The sequence below is a fragment of the Crocuta crocuta genome, unplaced genomic scaffold, assembly GCF_008692635.1.
Source record: "Crocuta crocuta isolate KB4526 unplaced genomic scaffold, BGI_CrCroc_1.0 scaffold127, whole genome shotgun sequence".
In the NCBI taxonomy this organism is placed as follows: Eukaryota; Metazoa; Chordata; class Mammalia; order Carnivora; family Hyaenidae; genus Crocuta; species Crocuta crocuta.
This window is the reverse complement of record NW_027532008.1, coordinates 6,043,563-6,067,555: the sequence shown is the minus strand read 5'-3', so window position 1 is coordinate 6,067,555 and position 23,993 is coordinate 6,043,563. Positions and strand designations below refer to the sequence as shown.

The following is a 23,993-nucleotide window of genomic DNA, read 5'->3' as shown; positions in this document are numbered from 1 at the left end:
AAATTGAGTAGGTGAATGAATGAATTTATGGATGTATGCAAGTCCCCGGAGCGAATGGTCACCTTCGGAGGTGTAGTCTGGCCCAGAAGCCCTAGGAGCGGGAAGGTGCTGGGGCCAACTCCAAAGGCCAAGGCGACGCTCTAGGAAAGCATCGTGCTTAGTGCCGTGGTGCCTCTCTAGCCGCGAGGATGCAGCTCTATGGCAGCGGGGGAAGGCGGGGCTGTGGGCGTCCCGGGGCCTTTTTGTCCGGTCGCTGCGGGAGCGCGCTCAGCGCGTGCGTACGCCGTGGCGGTTGGCAGCGAGCTACCTTCGTGAAGTGAGGCGAGGCGAGGCTGCTCCGGACTCACGGACCGACAGACAGAGCGGCCCCTCCGGCCGTCGGCGGCCAGGCGGCCCGAGATGTTNCCTCCGCGGGCCTCCCCGCCCGGGGGCCTGGCCGAGCCACCGGGGGCCGCCGGGCCTCAAGCCGGGCCTACCGTCGTGCCTGGGTCTGCGACCCCGATGGAAACGGGAATCGCAGAGACTCCGGAGGGGAGACGGACCAGCCGGCGCAAGCGAGCGAAGGTGAGGCGCGACCCCCTCCTTCACGCCGCAGACCCCCGGGGCTTGGATTCCTCGAGGTTGTCCGGCCCGCGGTGACCTCCGCCCCCCTTGTCTTGGGCTTTTAGCCGCACGCCCGCCCAGACCTCCCGCGGCCCGTCGGGTCTCCACCGCGGCTCCCCACCAGCTGGGTGGGTGGGGTGAGGGAGGCGAAGGGCTTCGCCGGTGCTGAAAGCGGTCTTTGTGCCGGGACGCGGTCGTCTTGGGTGGGAGAGGCGGATTGCTGGGGAGGGTGCTTTACTCCTTACATAGGTGCACCTTTGCGTTTTCCGGCCTGGGAAACATGGCTCCCTGGCGTGGGGTCCTGGCCGGCGCGGTGGGAGACGGGCATCGCCGGTTTGCCGCGGCGGCGTGGGGAGGCCCCTCGGCCGCGTTTAAGGACTTTGAGCTGGGCGCGCGTTGGGGCTGGAGGGCAATGCTAAAGAGATGGCCTTGGCTGTGGGGACGGAAAAGAAATGAACATTTTTTTTAAAGCCCTCCTGTGCGCTCCTTTTCCTCTTTCCTTTTATTCTCGCAACGATCTTTTGGCGTAGATTTTTACCGATGAGGAAGCTGATTGAGAGGGCTAATATCAGTTAGTCAAGGTGCAAATATCTGGGAAGAAAAAGATTTGTCACGGAACAGTATTTACAGGCAGCAGCTGCTTCACATCCCTGAGTGCCAGATGCTGTGTTCGGAGCGTCACTTAGAGTTTATTTTTCGCTCGGCACCAACGGGCGGGTTTTGTTAGTCCCACGTTAGGAAGTGAGTAAGCTGAGGCACACAGTTTAAGCAACTTGGGCAAAGTCACGCAACTAAGTGGTAGAACTGGAATCTACGTTTATGTTGTGAGAAGGTGGCCTCAGACAAAGGACCACATGGAACACCCAGCTGTGCAGGCCACTAAGGGCAGGACTAGGACACAGACTTTTTTAGACTTGGGTGTTTTCTGGAGATGTATACTTTTAGAAGAAATATTTAAAATCGTGCGATTTATATAAATTATGCATATAACAAGTTTTCTCCTATCTGACTATAATTTTTAAGTGGATATGCCAAGTCCGTGTGTATGAGGAGCTTCTTGAGAGGAGTATTACCCAGACTGAGCCCACTTGAGAGATCTGTCTCCAAGAATAAATACCCTGTGCTAAAGGGAGGAAAGGCTTTTGGGAGTTTTAACCAAAGCGTGAGTTAGAAAAGACACAGATTGGGGACTCCCAACTCTTCAGAAATAAGCGGCCCAAACGTTTTTATTTTACTATTTCAATAGAAGGTATGGCCAGAAAGCATGTGATAAAATATTTCTTAAAAACGGTTCATTGAGATAATTGACATAAGATAAAATTTACCAATTTTAAGTTGTACAGTTGAGTGGTTTTTAGCGTATATTCACAAAGTTTTGCAGCCACCACCGCAGTTAGTTTTAATTTTAGGGCATTTTCATCACCCCCAAAAGACACTTGTACGACTGGCAATCATTCTTCATTCTCCACTACCCCTAGCAACCACCAGTCTACTTTCTGTCTTTGTGGATTTGCCTATTCTGGACATTTTATATAAATGGAATCCTAGAATATGTGGTCTTTTGTGTCTGGCTTCAGTATGTTTTCAAGTTTCGCCCATGTTGTCGTTATTTCCATTTAGTACCTGACAACTCCATGGCATAATCTCCCATTGTATGGATATACCACATTTTGTTCACCCATTCATCATTTTGGTGGACCTTTGGGTTTCCACTTTTGGGTTATTATGTGCACTGCTGTTATGAACATTTATGTACAGTGGTTTGTGTGCGTGAACAACAGCCTGTCAGCTCCCTTGGGTATATATTTGGAGTGGAATTGCTGGATCATATGGTATCTCAGTGTTTTACTTTTTGAGGAACTGCCAAACACTTTTTTCCACATCAGCCACACCATTTTACATTTCCATCAGTATATGAAGGTTCCAGTTTCCCCATATCCTTGTCTTGATATTGTCTGTTTATTATAGCTGTTCCTGTGCATGTGAAGTGATGTCTCATTATGGTTTTGATATGCATTACACTAATGACTGATAATGTTGAACACCTTTTCTTGTGCTTATTGGCCATTTTTTCTGTTGTATATCTTTGATGAAATGTCTGTTCAGATTCTTGGCTCACTTTAAAATTGGGTTGTCTTTATGCTGAATAGTTAGAGTTCTTTGTATATGGTGATTACAAAAGTTTTTTATTTTAATGTCCGATTTATCTCTTTTTCTTTTTGTCCCTTCTTCTGGTGTTTTGTTTTTAAGTTTATTTATTTATTATAGAGCATGCACTGGGGAGGAGCAGAGAGTGGGAGAGAGAGAATCTCAAGCAGGCTCCTTATGGTCAGCGTGAAGCCCAGCACAGGGGCTCAAATCCATGAACCACGAGATCATGACCTGAGCTGAATTCAAGAGTCAAATGCTTAAGCGATTGAGCCACCCAGGCACCCTTTGCTTCTGATTAAATCCAAGAAATCATTGCCTAGTCCAGTGTCGTGAAGATTTACTTCCATGTTTTCTCCCAGGAGTTTTAAAGTTTCAGCTCTTGGATTTGGATCTATGACCATTTTGGAGTTAATTTTTGTATGTGGTATCAAGTAGGAGTTCAGCTTCATTCCTGTCCATATGGGTATCCACTTGTCCCAGCACATTGAAGTCTGTTCTCCCCCACTTTGAATGGTTGGCACCCTTGTTGGTTAGCCCTAAATATAAGGGTTTATTTCTGGACTCTCAATTCTGTCCTACTGATCAGTATTTTTATTCTTATGCCAGTATCACACTGTCCTGATCACTTTAACTTTGTGTAATAAGTTTTGAAATCAGGAAGTTTGATTTTTCAACTTTGCTCCTTTTTTTTTTTTTCAAGAATTGCTTTGGATATTCTGTGACCCTTGCATTTCCATATGAATTTTAGGATCAGTTTATCAGTTTCTGAAAAGAAAAAAAAAAAAAAGGCAGCTGATTCTGATTGGGATTGTTTTAAGTATGTAGATTTCTTCTTTGTAATTATCCTGTTTTTTTTTAGTCTGCAGCCAAGAATACTGTTTTTAATTTTTTTATGTTTTATTTATTTCTGAGAGAGAGAGAGAGCGTGAGCAGGGGAGGGTCAGAGAGAGAGGGAGACACAGAATCTGAAGCAGGCTCCAGGCTCTGAGCTAGCTGTCAGCCCAGAGCCTGATGCGGGGTTCGAACCCACGAACTGTGAGATCATGACCTGAGCTGAAGTCAGACTCAACCTACTGAGGCACCCAGACGCCCCCCTGTGTTTTTTAATTACCGTTATATTGTTTTTTTCTATCGTGATTAACTATGAAACTCTCAAAAGAAAAGTGGGTCACCTGTTTATTTGGGGGAGTAACTAAGAAGGAAGAAACTGGGGAAACAGTCCTATTCCTAGCCAGTCTTGGGAGCCAGAGAAAACAGACCTTAAGGGTTAGAGTATCCATTAAAGGAAGAAAAAGTAAGCTGAGTCCATTGTAGTAGATGGGCCTTAATTCAAGAGTTCTGAGGTATATGCAGAGGTGTATCTGTTATCTATAGATACAGATGTAATATAAAATTATGTAACTAAAACCAAGTTAAGGGTATTGGAAGGGATCCATGCATTTGAGGGTCCCTGAAGGTTGTTTGGTAAATTTCAGAATAAATTCACCCCTGAGTGTGTATCCTAACATGATGGCAAAGTATTTAAGGGTTGGAATTGTTAAGTTGGGTTGGAACACTTCAGGAATAGTGACATTCAGCTGGACCTTGAAAAAGTGCAGAATTTAGAGACGTTTTCTGAAAAGGACAGACTTTTTGGAATTAATTTTTCTTGCTATGATTGATTTTCCTCAGAAAAATAAATTCTACCTTGTAAGGTTTGTAGGTTTAGTTACCATGTAAACAAAACACTTACTACAGTGTCTGGCTTATAGTAAGGTGCCCAGTAATTAAGTATTACCAGTGGAGAAAGGAAGTGAAAAACACTTGGCATATTATGCAGCGTGGTTTGAGAAGCAGCAGGGAGTCCACAATGGACAACTGAATGTTGGGAACAATGGCCAAATGAATTGGAAATGAGGTTTTTTAGGAGCAAGGTAAATTGGAGGGATCAGTAATGTTTGGGTTGCAGAGTCATCTTCAGGTTATAGAGAGCCAAACACTAGATCTGTGCTGTTCAGTATAGTAGGCACTAGCCCATGTGACTAGTACAACAGAGGAAACTGAGTTTTTGCTTTTGCTTTAAACTTAAATTGCCATATTGTAAGTGCTCAATAGCCACATGGGTGGCTAGGGCAGCCATAGTGGAAGCGCAGATGCAAAACATTTCCATTATCACAGAAGATGTATCAGACAACACTACACTTGGCTATAAGTGCAGATCTTTAGTGCTAGGACAGTTCAGAGAAAGGAAAGATATATTTGTAAGTTTGGAATAGTTAGTGATTAATTTGTGGAGGAGGGGTGCCTTAAATTTCAGGCATTGGATTAACAGAAAAAGCTTTTAGGAAATTTAGGGATCAGTAGAACAACATTGAGGACTTTTTGACTAGTGTCTTAGAAAATGGCTAAAGGTGTAAGTTTGGATAGTTAGAGCCAGTAAGTTTATAGCTGGTTTGAACAATTTGGCATTCATCTTTTTTTTTAATGTTTTATTTATTTCTGAGAGAGAGAGAGCGAGAGCGTGAGCAGGGGAGGGTCAGGGAGAGGGAGACAGAATCTGAAACAGGCCCCAGGCTCTGAGCTGGCTCTCAGCACAGAGCCCGATGCGGGGCTTGAACCCACGAACTGTGAGATCGAGACCTGAGCCAAAGTCAGACGCTTAACTGACTGAGCCACCCAGGCGCCCCTTGGCACTCATCTTTTAATCTATCTGAAAATATTATGTACGGATTGGAAAATCAGTCTGGTAGTTGTGCCCTAGCGAATTAAAAGGAACAATTAAAAAGGCTGGAGCTTTAAAGTGATTGGGAAGTGAATGAATCATTGTAGTAAGGGTGAAGAAGAGAAGGGAGAGACTAGGGGTATAAATTTGAGAGTCATCTGTGTAAAAGTAAGAGTAATTACCCTACTGACAAATCTGCCTATTGGATGCCTTTATGTCCTTGGTTGTAAGTAGTTGTAGAACCTCCAGTCTTTGAGGATTTTACTTAAGGATGAGAGGTCCCCAGTCCTTTGTTTTCAGTTCCTTTGCTCGAGGGAATAGTTTGTTTTTGTCTTTGTTTTTGGTTTTTTTTTTGAGAATTTGTATGATTTTTTCAGGTAGTTTTAACTTTTTTATTAAGTAGAGAACCCTTTTTTAAAAAAAAATTTATCTTGAGAGAGGGAGAGAGTAAAGAGAATAAAGAAAGCAAGTGGAGGAGAGGCAGAGAGAATCCTAAGCAAGCTTTGCCTGACAATGCGGGGCTCAAACTCACCAACCCCAAGATTGTGACCTTAGCTGAAATCAAAGAGTCAGTTGCTCAACTGACTGAGCCACCCAGGCACCCCATTAGAGGAACCCCCCTTTTTAAAGTAATTTCTACGCCCATTGTGGAGCTCACGACCCTAAGATCAAGAGTCGCATGCTCCTCCAACTGAGGAGCCCCTCTTTTTACAAAATGAACTTTTATGCAAAATTCCAAAGTAAAGTACTATTTGCCTGTTTTATATTAAGTTTAAATTTGTAATCTTTATTTTAGTTGTCCAGCTTTCAGAAAGTGGGGCGCTTTTTTTTTAATAGAGCCAAATTTGAGAAAGGAGTTTAAACTTTATAGTTGTACTCTTATTTGTGTCTCCGAGTCCAATTTTATTTCTGTATTTTGTTTATGGAGTATTGTGAAAACCCAGTGCTTGATAAAATCTAGTGCTTGATAAGTAGTGCAAAAGGTTGTTTTTTAGCTTGCCTTGCCATTTCAGGACACTGGCTTGGTTGCACAGATTGCAGAAGAAATTTCATTCTTAGGTCTACCCAAAATTTACATAAGCAGTACAAGTTCGTGTGTTGTTGGTCTCCAAAGGATTAACACATGTAAGTGTATTTAAATGAAATACTGAAGAATTTTAGGGTTCTGTGGATCACAGATGTTTTTTTCTTGACATTGTTGCTTTTAAATACTATCTTTAGATATTTTTGTTCCTACTTCTAGGTATTTTTCTAATCTCTTTTTTTCCCCCCTGAAAACTAAGAATTACATTCTTTCTCAGTAGCTACTACTTCATCAAAACATTGGATTAAACAATGTTGAGAAGATTGTTTTTGCTGCAAAACTGCTCAGTAACTTTAATGTGCATTGTAGTTCTCCTAGAGGGGCCCTATAAATGCAGTGCTTCCCAAACTTGATCATGGATTCCTTTTTCCTTCAAAGGGTATAGTGTCTTGTGGAACATCCTTTGGAAAGAGCAGTATTACGGCAGTAGAAAGGATCTTATATTATTATTTCATAATTTCCACGTTGCCCAGTTCCATGATAGGTGCTTGTTAAGTGATTATTGATTAAATGGATGAGATTGATGAGCAGAAGATTAAAGGGCTGAATCTTAGGGGGTAGGGAGGCATCCAAGCAATACTATTAAAGGCTAAAACAAAGGATATTGCATACTCTAAACATATATTACATTTTCTGACCCCTCTCCCTCTTTTGAAACTTTTCCCTTGCTGCTTTTTTGCCCATTGTCCTGAGGTTTGTTCCTACATTTTATCTCAGTCAAATAGAATGAAGTTGAGTGTCCGGACTTCTGAAGGCTTTATTTTAAAGCCTCTCTATGAGATGATTTTCCTGGTAAGAACCATTAGTTTGCAACTGAAATTTCAGCTTATTAAGGAAGGGCAAGGAGACTCTCATTCATAGTTGTTTTCTCCATCGTGGCCATGTACTCAGTGTCCCATATTTTATTTTATTCATTTTATCATTTAATTGAATCTGAATAGAGAGCTGTTGTTTCTGTGGCTTCCTGGAATGTTTTTTAGGATGGGAGTCACAGTGACATTTTGCTAGTGTCCTAAGGTTGGTGACTTATTTGTAATACTGTATTATACATTTTGGTAAACAGGTCCATTATATAATCTTCCCTTTTTTTTTTATGTTTATTTGTTTTTGAGACAGAGAGAGACAGAGGGGCAGTCTGTCTGTCTGGGGAGGGGCAGAGAGAGAGGGAGACACAGAATCTGAAACAGGCTCCAGGCTCTGAGCTGTCAGCACAGAGCCCGACTTGGGGCTCGAACCCACGCACCGCGAGATCATGACCTGAGCCAAAGTCTGACGCTTAACCGACTGAACCACCAAGGTGCCCCTAATCTTCCCTGTCTTAAGTTGCTTTACCCCTAATAAGGCTTCCTCTTTCTACTTACTACCGGGTTCTCTCCTCTACACCCAGAGTATGAATTAGTAGTATGACCTGTAGTTTCCATTTTCGTTTCACTTCTTAATTTGTTGTATTCTTTGCTTTCATCATTAAACTTTTAGGTCAACAGTTATTTTTTTTTAATGTTTATTTATTATGAGGAAGGGGAAAGGAGCAGAGAGAGGGAGGGAGAGAATCCCAAGCAGACTCCATGGTGTCAGCGCAGAGCCCAGGCGGGGCTTGATGCCATGAACCATGAGATCATCAGTTATTTTTTAAGCAAGTAGATCTTTTCTTTTTTTTTTTTTTTTTTTTAAATTTTTTTTAATGTTTTTATTTATTTCTGAGAGAGAGAGAGAGAGAGAGAGAGACAGCGTGAGCAGGGGAGGGTCAGAGAGAGAGGGAGTCACAGACTCTGAAACAGGCTCCAGGTTCTGAGCTGGCAGTCAGCACAGAGCCCGACGCGGGGCTCGAACCCACGAACCGCGAGATCATGACCTAAGCGAAAGTCGGATGCTTAACCGACTAAGCCACCTAGGTGCCCCACAAGTAGATCTTTTCATAGTTTCAGTTTGACTGTTACCATTTGCAGTTTTTATTACCTACCATTTTTCTCCATTTGGTTTCTGGAATTTTGCTGTTTTACCATGGAACAGAAAAACGTATAGGCTTAACATTAGATTTGTTATTCTAGTTGACTGTATTTGTATTTCAGGGTTATTTTAGTCTTTCGTTGTGATAGATTGGGGTAAATCTCCACTGACATGAGATTGTTTCATGAGAGATTTTAGGGTTTTGTTTTATTTAAGTAATCTCTACACCTAGTATGGGGCTCAATCTCATGACCCCGAAATCAAGAGTCCCATGTTCTTCCCGACTGAGCCAGCCAGGTGCCCCAAGATTAAATAGCTACCTGTTATGATCTAGCTTATTCCTTGTTATTTGCTTGTTTCCCTTAAAATTTGAAGTTAAAAAGCAATTCACATTCACTGATGGTTCCGAATTAAGTCCCTGGTTTTAGATGTTCACTGTATTTAGCTTTCCCTGGTATAATTTCCATATAGGTAGAATACAGAGAGATGGATGAAAGCTTGGCCAACCTCTCAGAAGATGAATATTATTCAGAAGAAGAAAGAAATGCTAAAGCAGAGAAGGAAAAGAAGCTTCCCCCACCACCTCCTCAAGCCCCACCTGAAGAAGAAAATGAAAGCGAGCCTGAAGAACCATCTGGTGAGTAATAGTAACCAGTTTTATTTTGTCCTGAAAATAAGAATAAATGAGTTAATTCCTATTCTATAGTGTTATTTATGTCTTTGGTTTATATTCTGATATTGGCCATGTGTGTCTGTAGTGTGTGTATGTTTGTGTAAATATATACACACAGCCATACATGCATACATACATATATAGTAGTACTGATATTCTTTGTGTGTGTCTGTGCATACATAGAAGGAAAGTAAAAGATGGGGCCAGAAGGATAGTGGCAGTATATGGCACTTGGAATGTTGGTGAAATAAACAGAGAAAACATACAGAAAACCAAATCCAAAGACCCAAACCCTTCAGATTTATCTCTGATTTCGAATTATAGATAGATAGGTCAAAACTTATTATGGTTAAATTATGCATTTATCACATGTTTAGATACTTTCTGATTAGAACCTTCAGAGTGGGGATCAGTTTTGAGAATTTCCTAGTGAACAAATGTAAAAATACATAATGAGGTCAAAAAGAAGAGGCCTTAGTGCCTATTATTTAGTATTGAGCCCTCCAATCAAAGGAATGGTAGAAGAAAAGGCTATGAAGAGATTCTAAACTCACACAGTCTTCCTATGACAGTGGAAAGATTATTGGAGACTAAAGTATTGGTTTCAGAGCTTCAAATATCTTTAAGGAATTCTCACTAGCCTCCCCTCAGATTGAGTCCTACTGAGGATACCCAGACCAAGTAGGGATATGCTTCTGATTTGGAGAGACCAAACGAAAGTAGAATCTTAATTTTTTGTATCTTCTGTCCTTAATGGCATTTCATTATCTCTTCTTGACTTTGAATTTTTACTAAGTTCTTAAAATACATTTAATATTTCTGTAGCTCCAGGACCATTTACCTCTTCAATTCTTTTAGTCCTGTATCTTTTAAAAATAGAATGGGCACCTGGGTGGCTCAGTTGGTTAAGCGTCTGACTTCTGCTCAGGTCAGATCTCATGGTGCATGGGTTTGAGCCCCGCATCAGGCTTGTGCTGACAGCTCAGAGCCTGGAGCCTGTTTCAGATTCTGTGTCTTCCTCTCTCTCTGCCCCTTCCCCGCTCATGCTCTGTCTCTCTCTGTCTCAAAAATAAATAACTATTAAAAAAAAATTAAAAATAGAATGTTTGTTTCAGATCCCATCTGCTATATCTTCCAAGACTGTCATAAATACCCAGATACAGACATCTTTAATTTGAGAAGTTTTATCTTTTTAGCCTTTTTTTCTCCTCTATAATGTTATATAAATCACTAGATGTTATTTAAAATAAAAGGATTATTACTGAGGTATTACTTGAGAAAATTACAAGTCAGGCATTAAATTAGATTTAGAATTTACCAAACAGATTCTGGCCAAAACTCTCAAAAATTAAAATTTTAATTTATAGTAATTATAATAAAAACACGGTTTGAGAACATTTAGAACAAGATGATTAGATTCTGGGTATAATTTATCTCAGGAATCCGGGGTTTTCTAAGAATGGCCTTCCTAAAAGTTTCTTAAAATGACCTCTTGGGCAGCTATTGGGAGTGATATGTTACCTCTAAGGCTAGTGTCCCTGAGGTAAATGTCGCCTTCCCTGTCCCTCAGAACACCTTCTCTCTTTTTGTTGGTATTTTTTTTTCTTTCTAGTCTTTTACATTTAGCTCTCTTCTTTTCCTTTTGTCATTAGCTCCAACCTCCTCCCTTGATTCTCTACTCCTTTTTCTTTTGTATTCTTCTTTGATTCTTGCCTTTCTTTTCTTCTACCTTTGCTGTAGACTTGCAGGTGAGGTACTGGGGATATGTCTTTTCATATCTCTCATAGCTCAAGAGTCTGCTGATTTCTTGGTTCAAAGGCTCTAAGTATTCTTCAGTAGATGTATTTTAGATGCTTCCTCATCCTTTTTTTGTGTGGTTGTCATTGTCTCCAGTAAACAACTGACTTAAGTAGGTACCAAATTGATATGTGCTTTCTTTGTCCTCTGAACATTTTAAACCTGGTATTGGTGTTTTCTTTTCATGAAAGAGGTGTTTTGTTTTGTTTTCCCATAAATGTCAGGCATTGTTGCCACAAGAAGTAAATATCCTATTAAAGTGATACAGGATTTGGTGAACTGTGTTTATGATATTATGTTCTGATTAATTTTTTATTAATTAAAATTAATTAATTTTATTAATTAATAAATAATTGGTTTAGTTTAAATAAATTATCTTAGTATTTGGGGGGAAAAGTTAAAGTTTCTTAAGTTTAGAATACCTTTCGTGATCAGTGGCACCTCGATGGCTCAGTTGGTTGAGCATCCGGCTTCAGCTCAGGTCATGATCTCCCGGTTCGTGGGTTCGAGCCTCGCGTCAGGCTGTGTGCTAACAGCTCATATTTGGAGGCTGCTTCAGATTCTGTGTCTCCCTCTCTCTCTGACCCTTCCCTGTTCATGCTGTTTCTCTCTGTCTCAATAATAAATAAACATAAAAAATTAAAAAAAATTATAGAATATCTTCAGTGATCAGAGATGTGTTGCTCACAGCCAAAACTTGCAATATATTATTTGTGATTATGAAAATAAAATTATTTTTCCTTTAAAACAACTTGAAATTTAAGAAAGGATTTCCAGGGTGAATTAGGGAAGTATTTTCCCCAGTAAAGTAGTGGCAACTTACTGGCCTGTGTAATTTAGAATTAGATGGGGCCCTAATAGTGAATCATAAAATATTAATCAGGTGAATTCAAGTATTTAGAAACTGTCCAGGGATTCCAGATGTTCTGTCTCATCAGAACTAGCTCTTTCACTTGAGTTTTCATTCAAAATTTGAATAGAATCATTGCCATATGGGTATCTTAAAGTCTTTGAGAGAAGATGTGGGTCTTGTTTTTTTACTAAATCTTTTCTTCATCTCAGTCATTTTCGATGAGAAATTAACTTACTCCCTTTAAATATATAAGTAAGGTTTGAATACATTTTTATCCGCTTTTAAGTTTGTTTAGAAAATTTTGCTTTGCTTACTGCAATGTTAATCTTAAGAAGAAAATATTTTGTTAGCACAAGATATTGTGAAGTCTGTTGAGTCAGGTAATCTTCCTGGAGAAGATTCCTTTAGGAGAATTCTGAGAGGAGGCCATAAGGGAGGCCTTCATTACAAGGCTAAGAAATTTGAACTCATCCTTTAAACACTGAGAGGATCTTGTCAGGGTAGCATTGAGATATTTTGTATTTTGAGTGAGAGGCGTTGTACCAAAATACATTTTTTGGAAAAATCAATCTGATGTGCTCTATTTAAGTGAACTAAAGGGGCGCCTGGGTGGCTCAGTCGGTTAAGCGTCCGACTTCGGCTCAGGTCTCGATCTCACAGTTCATGGGTTCGAGCCCCGCATCGGGCTCTGTGCTGACAGCTAGCTCAGAGCCTAGAGCCTGTTTCAGATTCTGTATCTCCCTGTCTCTCTCTGCCCCTCCCCTGTTCATGCTGTCTCTCTCTCTTTCAGAAATTAAAACATTAAAAAATTTAAAAAAAAGTGAACTAAAGAGGTAAAGAGACTGGCTTGGAGAGATGATTTTGGTTGTATTGATAACCAAGTTTAGTGAATTTTGGTCAGTGGAAAAAATCTCAGTATCAAAATTGAATTTGTATGGAAATAATGTGTGGGGTTTTTTTTTATTTGTTTGGATTTATGTAATTGGGAAGAAGTTCTCTGTTGTGGCATAAAAATTATCTTTATATTTGTCTGCTTTTGATGATACTGTGGCTTGTAGTCCTGTGGTACTCACATGAGTAAATAATGTATTTTTCATACTAAGTATTGCTGCTTATATTTAAAGTTTTCCTAAATGTTTCCATGTAATTTTACATTTATTATACACTTCTGAATGTATTTGTTTTAACAAATGATGGGTTTATTTGGTTTCCTAGTACCTCATCAGTCAAGACATTTTTAAAGTTATGCCACCTGAACCTGAAAATGTCCTTGGAATTGTGTGGTTATTAGTAGTGCAAATAATAGTGGAGCGTCTATAAACTAAAAATCTCGGTTGGTCTTTACTGGTTTCGATATTCCCATTAAAGTAGTCTTCTGTTAGTCAATTGTTTTTTCCTTTCTTGGCTCAGTTGTTACCCTGTGTATATTTGATTGTTCCTCAAAGACGTTTTACATATTAACTGATTTGTTAGCACTTAACTTTTTAACTTTCATACAAAAACATGATTTTCTTCTCAAACCCCCACTGCCTTTCAGCAGTTGAAAATTTTCAGAAAATCTTACTAGTAGTTTCTGAATTTAAATTTTGTGTTGGTCAGCTGTTCAGGAACTCTGGTTTGGGAAGACATATTTCATTTTGAGTTAGAAATAGCGTAGTTGTGTAAAGCTTATTAACACTTTTACAGAAGCTTGCTTTAAAAAAATAAAATGAAATTTGAGATGGCTATTAAGGTGCCTTTCTCAAGATTTCAAGTTAATGAATTTCTTAATAGAGATATCAGAAGTATGTTTAAAAATTCATGTACGTAAAAGCACGTGCATGTGTCTGTGTACCAGTTTTCCAGCCTCAGTGATACGCTAATGCTGTAATGAAGCTCGAAGCCTTACATCAAATTATTGTTTCATTTGTTAGATATGGTTAGCTGATGACAACTCTGTATTATAATCTATTTTATTGAATGACTGTAGGAAGAATCACTGTATCTCCTTGTTTATATTCTTTTAAGAACACATAACTCTTACAAGAATGTAAACAGAAGAAGGTACCTGCCCCCTTCTCTGTCTTGGCATGGTAATCTTGGATGTGAGTGTGTGGTGTGTGTTTGCAAGAGATGAAGGCTGTTAAACAGATTACAGAAATCATTGATGTGAGAGATTGGTATGACAAAAAATTTTTATGGTTTTAATAATTTGGGGGCCCTGTTCATGTAATAGTCCTACTGTCGGTTGAAAGAGTATTTCTCAAAATCACATGAAAGGAGATGAAACATGAATTACTAAAAATACTAAATTATATAAAATATGTAAAATGGGTGTGTATGGGTAGAAGAATTTAAAATCCAGTGAAGTTTGATCACAAATACTGTTATAATGAAAATATTTATGACAAAAGATTGATGACCAACTGTTTTATGAGTTGCTTATTCAGTATAGCAAAAAATCTAAAAGGCAGAATCTTTTGGACTGTCCTTTAGAACTTAGTATAATAATAGATTTTGATCAGAAAAGAGCTGAAGATGGATTTCCTTATTACTTTGAAAGAAAAAATAAATGGTGGTCCTAATACTTATGTAATGGTCCTTATATTTTCATAGCTCTTTGTTCTTAGGTACTGTGTGAGACAGTGATACTGAGGTAGTCAGTAAAAGTCCTGGGTTTGGTGGCATGGCAGGTTACATTAGGTGAATAATTTTATCATGCCATAACTATTTTCATGTGGCTTATACCAGGCTTTTCTCTCTGATTTCTCTTGCCATACCTTCAGGTGCAGTCAGAGAGCAGGTGTAGTTTTCAAGTTTCCTGAGAATGGACTCGGATTACCTCCACAGGGAGGATTATAGAATTCTATTACAACCCCATACCCAGCAGGAGACCCTCATTTGTTGGTCTAATAGAAGTTGTTGGGAAATTCACTCTTAACAGAGTCATTCATGTTGCCATTTTGATCTGCTCGTGTCAAATAAGTGCCCAAAATCATTTTAGTTCTCATTATATGAAGTATGATGCATACATTTAGAAAGTAAACCTAGGATTACTTTTCTTTTTCTTTTTCTTGTATAGCATCATTTCAGTGTTCTGATTTGGAACTATGCTCCATAATAATTTACTGGAGGACTGAGAAAAAAGTCACAGTCTGAGAAAGTAATCTAGATTAATTCAAAATTTTTGTTTTGAGAGATAACATTTGGACCAAGGTATGCAAACTATATAATACATGGTCCCCACTCTCAGATAATTTATAGCATAGTAGAGATACAAATGTATACATAAATCTGTAATAGAAGGTAAAATAACTCTGAAATAATTACATTTTAGTATAAAAATTTGGAGGGACTTTGAGGGAACAAGAGTGGGAGGAAAGTAAGTCTTCCCAAATCTTTGGCTTACTGAAAGAATTTTTTTTTAAATAGTATGAAAGTGAAATTTTTTTTTAAAGATTTTATTTTTTAAGCAATCTCTACACCAAACAGGGAGCTCGAATTGAACTCACAACCTCAAAGTACAGAGTCACATGCTCCACAGGCTGAGCCAAATGCCCAGGGAGGGAGTTTGTTTGTTTGTTTGTTTGTTTGTTTTTAAGACCACTCCCCTACTCTTTATTTTTTTACTTTTATTTATTTATTTGTTTGTTTGTTTGAGAAAGAGAAAGAGTGCAAGCTGGGGAGAGGGGCAGAAGGAGAGAGAAAGAATCCCAAGCAGGTTCTGCACTGACATGGGGCTCAGTCTTACAAACTATGAGATCATGACCTGAACTGAAATCAGGAGTTGGACCCTCAACCAACTGAGCCACCAGAGCTCCCCTGGACAAGAAATTAAAAAAAAAAAAAAAAAAAGACATATTTTCTACATAGAGTAAGATTGCTCTAAACTTGGCAGTTCCTCATTCACTTTATTACAAACCCATTAATTGTAAAGCTACAGTGTTTTGTTCCTACTATGGTCCTGGGTTCTCCGGGTCCAGAGCTGAAGACTGGGTCCACTTTAGGGTTACAAATTTAATAACTGGCTAAAGTAAAGAAACAATACAATAAAAGTATATTCAAAGTATGGTGAGAACTTAGGCTTTTATGAAGCAGTTGAGATCCTTGACTATTAACTGTTTACTGCTTTTGGCTGAAACCACTGAATCAGATGCTGTGAGTTTTAGGCTCAGTCTTCGACAGATTGAGCTGCTTTTAATGATTTCATTTTACTGATTGTTTTGGGTTTTTTTTTATTAAGCCAAAATAGTCATTTGTCTTAGCTGAGCAACTTTACTTTTATAATTTCCTTTAATTCTTTTTGCTACCATCCTTTATTTGGTCTGGTCATGATATAATTGAACAGGAAACTTTGTTTATGAGGATTTTCTCATCTGCAAAATGGGGCTTGATATGAGAGATCAAATGAGAAAATATGAATTCCACCTTTGTATACAAATGTCTTGTATTTATTAAACACAGAGTTGAACTAGGAATAAGGTAACAAATGTTAACATTTTGCAGTTTTTGCTAATTACAGAGGTCTCAAACGTTTGAAGATAGGGTTGTGTTTTTTCCTATTTTTTTTTTTTTATCTTCTGATGTGAAGATAGAAGAACACATATGATTGATTAATGCCTAAGAAGTCAAATCTCCCTGTAGCAGTATAGACTCAAATCATACTGAGGATGGGAAGAGCCTCTGATCATGGTCTGGGAAGATATAGATAGCCAGCATTCTGAGATTCTGAGAAACTTATTTGAGCAGGAAAAAGGGAGTCTCTTGTTGAAATTCATTCATGGTTATCAGTTGTGAAAAGTTACTACAGTTCTTTTAATAGCAGGTCCAGGGTAAAATTCACTATTGGCCTTTTTAGAAACAGGGGAGGAACACCTGGCTGGCTCTGTGAGAAGAGCATGTGACTCTTGATCTTGGGGTCATGAGTTCAAGCCCCACGTTGAATGTAGAGATTGTTTACATACATAAACTTAAAAAAAAACAGGTAAATAACTAGAAAAGTAAGCTTTGTTGTTAACTACTCAAATTCACATTAAGCTTGGTAGTTGAGCAACATAACATAGCATCTAAATTGTAAACAGTTTCTTTGGAACATTTTGTAAAGTGAACTGCAAACCAGGATTTTACAACAAAATAGGTGAGGAAAATCCCCACTATGGAATATGGAGGGGAAAAGCATATGAAAAAGTCTGTTTTTCCCACTGGCTTCTAAACGCTTTGCTTTGCGTTACTTTTTAGCTTATAGGGCTTTTATTTTGTATAGTATTTCTGATACTGAGGTTTCTCACTTCTGCTCCAATGTTAAATCTTCAGGTGCAGATCAGCAGTGCTACTCCTCCACCAGTGGTAAAGGAAGAAAATTCTAGGCAGGTTCCTACCTTAAGTGGCACCCTTTTCCTGCCTTCTGGGCCTTAATGACAGTATAACCCTAGGATTGCTATTCTAGTTGGAACCCATAGATTTCATCTGGATAATTTTGTTGGAGGGTATTGATCATTGTTAGCTGTGTCTAATGCCTGTGATGTGCTTCAAAGGAATGTCTGAGGCTTTTCTTTCAGACCAGTTTATTCTACCTCAGTGAGCCCATTCACTTGCCTTTGCATTTCTTCATTGAACTGCTATAGATCATTTATTCTTCTGTCCAGAATCATAGTCAAAAAGTTAGGAAACGGATGTATCAAGAACAGTATATTTGAGGATATTTTTAAAGCCACCTTTCACCACGGAGAGGACTTCCTGGAAGGCACCAATAACTTGCTACCTTTCAATTATTTAAAAAAATTTTTTTTTGTCATTTGTGTTGACCAATTCCTCTTTGAAACTGACTTTCCTTATGAGATTAGTCATATATTTACCACTGCTTCAGATTCTCTGAGCCTATTGTTAACCTCCATTCTAAGATTTTTTTTTTTAGGGGCGCCTGAGTGGCTAGGTCATGATCTCTCTGTGAGTTCGAGCCCTGCATTGGGCTCTGTGCCAATAGCTCAGAGCCTGGAGCCTGCTTCAGATTCTGTATCTCCCTCTCTTTCCCCCTTCCCCCCTCATGCGTGTGCGTGCATGCTCTCGTGCACGCGTGCTCTCTCTCTCTCTCTCAAATATAAATAAAAACATTTAAAAATATTTTTAATATTTGAAATATTTTTATAATTAAATATTTTAAATTAAAATATTTAAAGTATTTTTAAATGTTTTTATGTTTTTTTAATGTTTTTATTTATTTTTGAGAGACCTCAGGGGAGGGACAGAGACGGGGTGGGCAGAGGATCTGAAGTGGGCTCTGTGCTGATAACAGAGAGCCACATGTGATGCGGGACTTGAACTTCCAAACCATGAGATCATGACCTCAGCTTTTAAATTTTTAGCCATATTCTAAAGTTCTAGTCTTTAATTAGTTCAAAGACTGAGTAATTAAGTAAAGCATATTTCCATTTAATTTTATCTAAATTTTTCTAAATTTCTCATTTGGTCCATTGCACTACCATTCCTGCACTTAAAAGAACTTGGAACCATCTTGAAAGTCCTTTATCCCTTTTATCAAGTCTGTTGTAAAGTCATGTAGCTTCTTGTGCATGGCTTCTTTGACTTATTATTGTTATGCCCTATTCATTTATATTGTCACCTTTTCTAGTGAATTTCACTTGCTGTCTAAACTAATCAGCCTTTCAGTTGGATCTCCTTTGTCTAGGCCACCTTTTTCCCGTAATCCATCTGGTACAAAGTGACCAGGTTAGTTTAATTAAAATACTACTTGTTTTTCTGCAACAGGCCATACGGTTCTGCCCCATTACTATTAAGATCAGTTTAGGTTTTGACATGGAAGGTGGCCCCTCTATCTTGCCCTCCCACCTCTGCAAGTACTGTGTGGTTCTATACCATGTCTGTGCTTTTCTCCTTGCTTTTGTAAGTGTTCCAGATCATGCTGGTGGTTTGACTGCCTCCCAGTTTGTCCAGCTCTCTGTGGATTTATTCAGAAACGCTTCTCTGATTCTTCATCTGTATTAGCCTCTTGTTTCCTTTTTTTAAAAAAAAGTTTCTTGGGGCACCTGGGTGGCTCAGTTGGTTAAACATCTGACTTTGGCTCAGGTCATGATCTCATAGTTCATGAGTTCAAGCCCCTCGTCAGGCTTTGTGCTGACAGCCTGGAGCTTGCTTTGGATTCTGTGTCTCCCTCTCTTTCTGTTCTTCTTCCCCTGCTTGCTCGCTCGCTCACGCTCTCTCTCTCTCAAAATTAAATAAACATTAAAAAATAAATAAAATTTTAAAAAAGTTTCTTTGTGGATTTTTTAAAATCTTTCTCCAATTAGATTATAAGCTCTTTGAAAATAGGTACTTAACCTGTTCCACTTTCTATTTGTGCTTGGCAATTTGGGGATAGGTATTCAGTAAACATTGAATTAATGAGACTATTAAAATATAAACTGAGGTGTTAATAGAGTGGAAACTTAATTGTGTTTAAAGATGGTTTAAACTGTTAAGATTTTTTTCCCCTCTGCTAATGTGTCAGGTTTCATTGAAACCAATAGCATGTCAGTCACTTTATTCTGTAAATTTGGTAAATTTTTGATTAAATTTTAATAATTTGATTTTTTTTGTTTAAAAATCATTGCTTCCCAGAAGATTTAGGAATTTCTTAAATCGTGTACAAAAGTTATCAATGTGAATGTGATTTCAAGAAACTACAGAGTTACAATGTGAATCTCTCGGTCAGTATGTACCTGGAAACAACATATCAGTGATCTTGCCCTCTATGCTTGTCTAATAAAAATATTTGAAAGATATTATAGATTTCCTTTTAAGATGTTGGAAGAGTGGTCTCTTGAGAATCTGAATCAAGACTGTAACTAAAATGCGTCACTGTTCTTCAAGAATAACCTAACAGGTCTGTAGAAGATTTATTAGAAGGCAACCAAAGGGCTTTTATGTAAGATAAAAAGATTTTATCTTCAGTTTGTAGAAGATATACACAAATATGGGTCTTAAGGTCTCTAAACTTGAGAGTGAGAGAGAGAGAGAAACGCGCATGCACGTAGAGAATGAAAACAAAAGGAGGTCTCCTGCGCGGTGGTGTCCAATCAAGGTGATATGAAAAGGCTGCTTTTATATATTTTCATTTTCTATTTTGAGTTTGAGCTCATGGAAGATAACAGCTGTACTTGCCTGCTGTTCATGTCCTTGTGCAGAGTCCTAGGCCAGAAGACCCAAAGAACAAATACTGTGGTATTTTATGTGTTCTAATCAGAGACAATCCTGGATGGAAAGTTAGCTGCAACCATTTGTATGTGTGGTATTTTTAAGAAAATGATAAAAGAATTGGTCTACAATATCACTAATAAAGATGATGCTGTTATCATCTGTCTTTGGGGAAGTAGGCACCCTCCAAATATTCATGACTGCGTTATGATTAGAAAATAGCAGCCTCCTCTTCTAAACCTTCATCAAGTTAAATGACACCTTGTTCCTTTACTTAATTTTAAGCACTTATTTTGTTTTTCATCATTTCTTACATGTTTATATCACCTGTTTGGTTTTCCCCTATTTCTCTGCTAATGCAGTGCTTTGTTTCTTTTTTGACTTTCTGCTGTTAAGAGACATCCGTTTAAAAAAATCTTCCCAGGGTATTGAATATTTTTCATATTACTCCTATATATTTTTATCAAAGAACAGTATGTGAATTTTTGCTGCTTTTTTCAAAAGCAGAAGAAAAAAAGACTGCCCTACCTTGTTATGAAAGAGCAGTCTTGTTAACCTTTTGAGCACATAAGTCAGGCTTAAATCCGTATTTCTATTAAATACCATTGACAGAAAACAGCCAAGAGCTCTCTGCAGGTTAAAATAATTTAGCATGCCATATGCCATGTAGTTGGGGAAGAGGGACAATGATAGAAATAGGAAGGATAAAATAATTTAGACTTAATGGCTAGCCTGAAAGTGGTTTTTATTTATTTTTAGAAATGGTGATGCCTTTGTGACAAGAGACTGTGCTTTTATTCTTTGCCAAGCTGGGAACATAATTTGAGAGGGAAGCGCTATATTGTTCCTAATGCTTAAATGTTATTCTTGGAAACTGTATTTATTTCATTGTGCCAAGCCCTCCCCCTTGAGTCAATCTTTTGTTCTAGGGTGGTTCCAAACAGAACAATGACAGTTTCTGAAAACCGCTGAAAGATTTTTTATGAATAAATCTAGAAGTAATTGAGAATGTGTATTTTTTACTTAGACTTTAAAATTTTAAATGTAGGGACTGCATTTTCAAGATGTTTTCAGATTGGATTTTGTAATTGGAGTCATCTTTTCATAATTGTATGCCCCTTTTTTAAAGGCTATAAAACAACAACCTTGTGCCTTGTCTGAGAACCATAACCTTCTAGAGCCTAAAGGGCCTGTCAGGAGTATAGTAAAATAACTTTAGAATGAGATTCTTCAAAGCAGGGCATGTGCCTTCTAGCAACACATTATCATGTCAGGAATCATTTCTATCTAAACACTTTCGTATACATGAGGATAGAGATGTCATTTTTACTTTCATGTTCCCTTTTGATTCAAATGGTGGATGATGGATAATCAGTCTTCTTTCTTGTTGAGATTCTTTTAAAATTAACTACTTAATGAAGCCTGTCAGGTTTTAGATCATTGGAGAGTGTTTTCATATGTTCCAAAGATCATGCTATAGTTTTCCCATAATGTACCAGGTAGATAGAAGCTTAAGAAGATCATAGCATCTGTCTTGGTGATAGATTTTGGAAGAATCTGGAAGATCATCTATCCTGACTTGGTCTGATTGAACTTTCAAGCTGTGATACTTTTCTTGAAGTTATATCTATATATTAGTCAACGAGGAAAATGTCTTAGCAGGCTCACTGTGTAGCTTGAGGTAGGAACCCTCCCCCCCCCATAACTCCCCCTCCCCACCACCACCACCATGTGTGTCTATCTACATTACTTGGCATATGACTGCAGGATGTCTTGTGGTGTGGTTGAAAGTTTTACTAAGGAGGCCTGGCATATTCAGATCTAGCACTGTCTAGCATGCTTAAATGAAACTTGTTTTGGAGCTGAGTCTTTACAGTCCCTGCTTTGCAGTCAAAGGGAGAATTTCTCATTAAAACTGTAAGTCTTGGGACACCTAGGTGGCTCAGTTGGTCAAGCGTCCAACTCTTGATCTCAGCTCAGGTCTTGATCTCAGGGTTATGAGTTTGGGCCCTACTTTGGGCCACACACTGGGCTTGAAGCCTACTTAAAAATAAAATAAAAATTTAAGTCTTTGCTTGTTATTTTATGTATTTTCTTTTTGGATAGAAAGGTAAAGATAAAGAGTTTGAGCAGATGGCTAAATTGCTGCAGCTCTAGGCCCTAGAGCCCTGCCACACCTACCACTCTGAGCCTAGCAACAAGTAGTAAAAGACCTTTGGAATCCGTTTTCCCCCATCCATGTTTGACTGACAGCAAAGATTTAGTGATTAGAAATACTATGTACTTTGTTCTGCTACCTTTCAACAAGAATCAGTGTGTACAGTTGAAATTTTCTGACCAGAATTTGGAAGACTATGATGTGATTCCCTGGGACTGATTCGAGAAGGAGCTCTCTGAATATGGGTTTACTAGTTGGTGGTGAATTTGTGAGTCGCCAACTATTAGGCCTTTATGTCCAGATATTATCTTAATTTATGGAGTAAGGTCCCTGAGTTCTCCTCTTTCCTTCCACAGGGCAAGCAGGAGGACTTCAAGACGACAGTTCTGGAGGGTATGGAGACGGCCAAGCATCAGGTGAGGGTGGCATTAGATGCTTGCCACTTAGTAGCAAGAGCCGCCAAGTCAGGGATTGATGCTTGCAAGTGTTTTTGGCTACGGTATCCACATTTTAGCCAGAAGCGCAGGGGAAATTTAACTTGCAGGACAGAGTAGTAGACTAGGAGAGTGTAGCCAGAACAAAGGCAAGCAAAACCTTTTGAAGTCCTCAGGCCGATCTCAGCCCTCCACTCTTCATGTTTTTGAGGAGATGGCGGGTACTTTTCTCCCCAGCAGCTTTTATAGTGACAGTAAATATATAAAACAGAATCATGGGACCTTTGAAAAGAAATATAGCTGAACATACTGAGAGGAGGAGCCATAGGCTGAAAGCCTTCAAAAATAATAAAAGGACGGAAAGGCATTCTAGGACTAGTCAGAGGAATTACACAGGCAAGGGACTCTTTTCAGATATGGTTGTTAGATGGTGTTGGGTACCCTTTTTCAGTTAACATTGCATAGTTATTTTGTAGTTTAAACATTTTGTCTCATGAAAATTAGTCGTTTTTTAAAAGTCTGCTCAAAAGTCTCTTTTCAGACAAAACAGATTTTTACTTGTAGGAAAAAATAAAGGGTTAAATGATTTATAGGGCCCATCTGGAGCCATTAAAGTTTGTTCCAGGAATCCAAAGTAGTATGTCGGGATTTCTTCCTTTGCCCAGGATGTTTTTGTGTGGTTCAGTGCTCAAAGCTGACTAATATATACATTATGATAGAACTGGAATAGGTATTACTTTTGCAGTTTGTCACCTTTCAGCTGTTAAGTGTACTTTAAAATTATTTGTCTTTTGCAGTTCATGTACACCAGGTCTAGGAACTATTTGTATTTTACTCTCTTGGATCAAAGTTCATGTTAATGCAGTGTAGTACTTAGGGGATCCAGAATGTTAGAGGTAAATTTCTTTCAATGCTATCTCAAGGATTGGAGGTTGATAATCAGTACGTGGTTATTTTAGAGGAGTTAAAATCCTCATTCAGAGTATCTCTGGCAGATAAACCTTCAAGAATGCTATTTATTAAATGACACACTATTGGATCTTCCATGGAACTGTTGAGGATCAGGGATAGCCTTTAGAGCTTTAATCTCGAAGAAATAAATTGAGTTTTGTTGTTGCTTTTTGTTTTAACGTGAGTAAATTTACTCTCTTGCTTTAGTAAACAATACGTTGTATTCCTAAAGGTAAAAACAGACTTTTGTCTAAAACTGTGGTGCTTCTGACTTACTATTTAGTAGAACTTGAGTTTTTTACAGTGTTTCCAAGAATGGTGGTGACTGTTCGGAACCCTTCAAGATCTCTCTTCAGATCTTTGCCATGTTCAGAAGCATGCATTTGTAAGATCAGTTAGAAGCATGTGCTTGTAAGCGATCAGCATTCTTTTTTTAAATAAAGCCAAATGGCCCTCATGAGCATCTTAGGAC

The 23,993-nt window shown here is 38.6% G+C and overlaps 1 protein-coding gene across 1 annotated transcript in view; it reads left to right on the top strand.

Annotated features, from left to right (window-relative positions):
* The first annotated feature begins 188 nt into the window (after positions 1–188).
* The window catches only part of KDM1A (lysine demethylase 1A), a 58,887-nt gene continuing 35,082 nt past the window's right edge, over positions 189–23,993 (top strand). Inside the window, exons 1-4 of the mRNA XM_077775532.1 lie at positions 189–278; positions 358–564; positions 8,958–9,123; positions 22,493–22,552. Of these exons, the coding sequence (XP_077631658.1) occupies positions 189–278; positions 358–564; positions 8,958–9,123; positions 22,493–22,552 (523 nt within the window). The remainder of the gene's footprint in view (positions 279–357; positions 565–8,957; positions 9,124–22,492; positions 22,553–23,993) is intronic.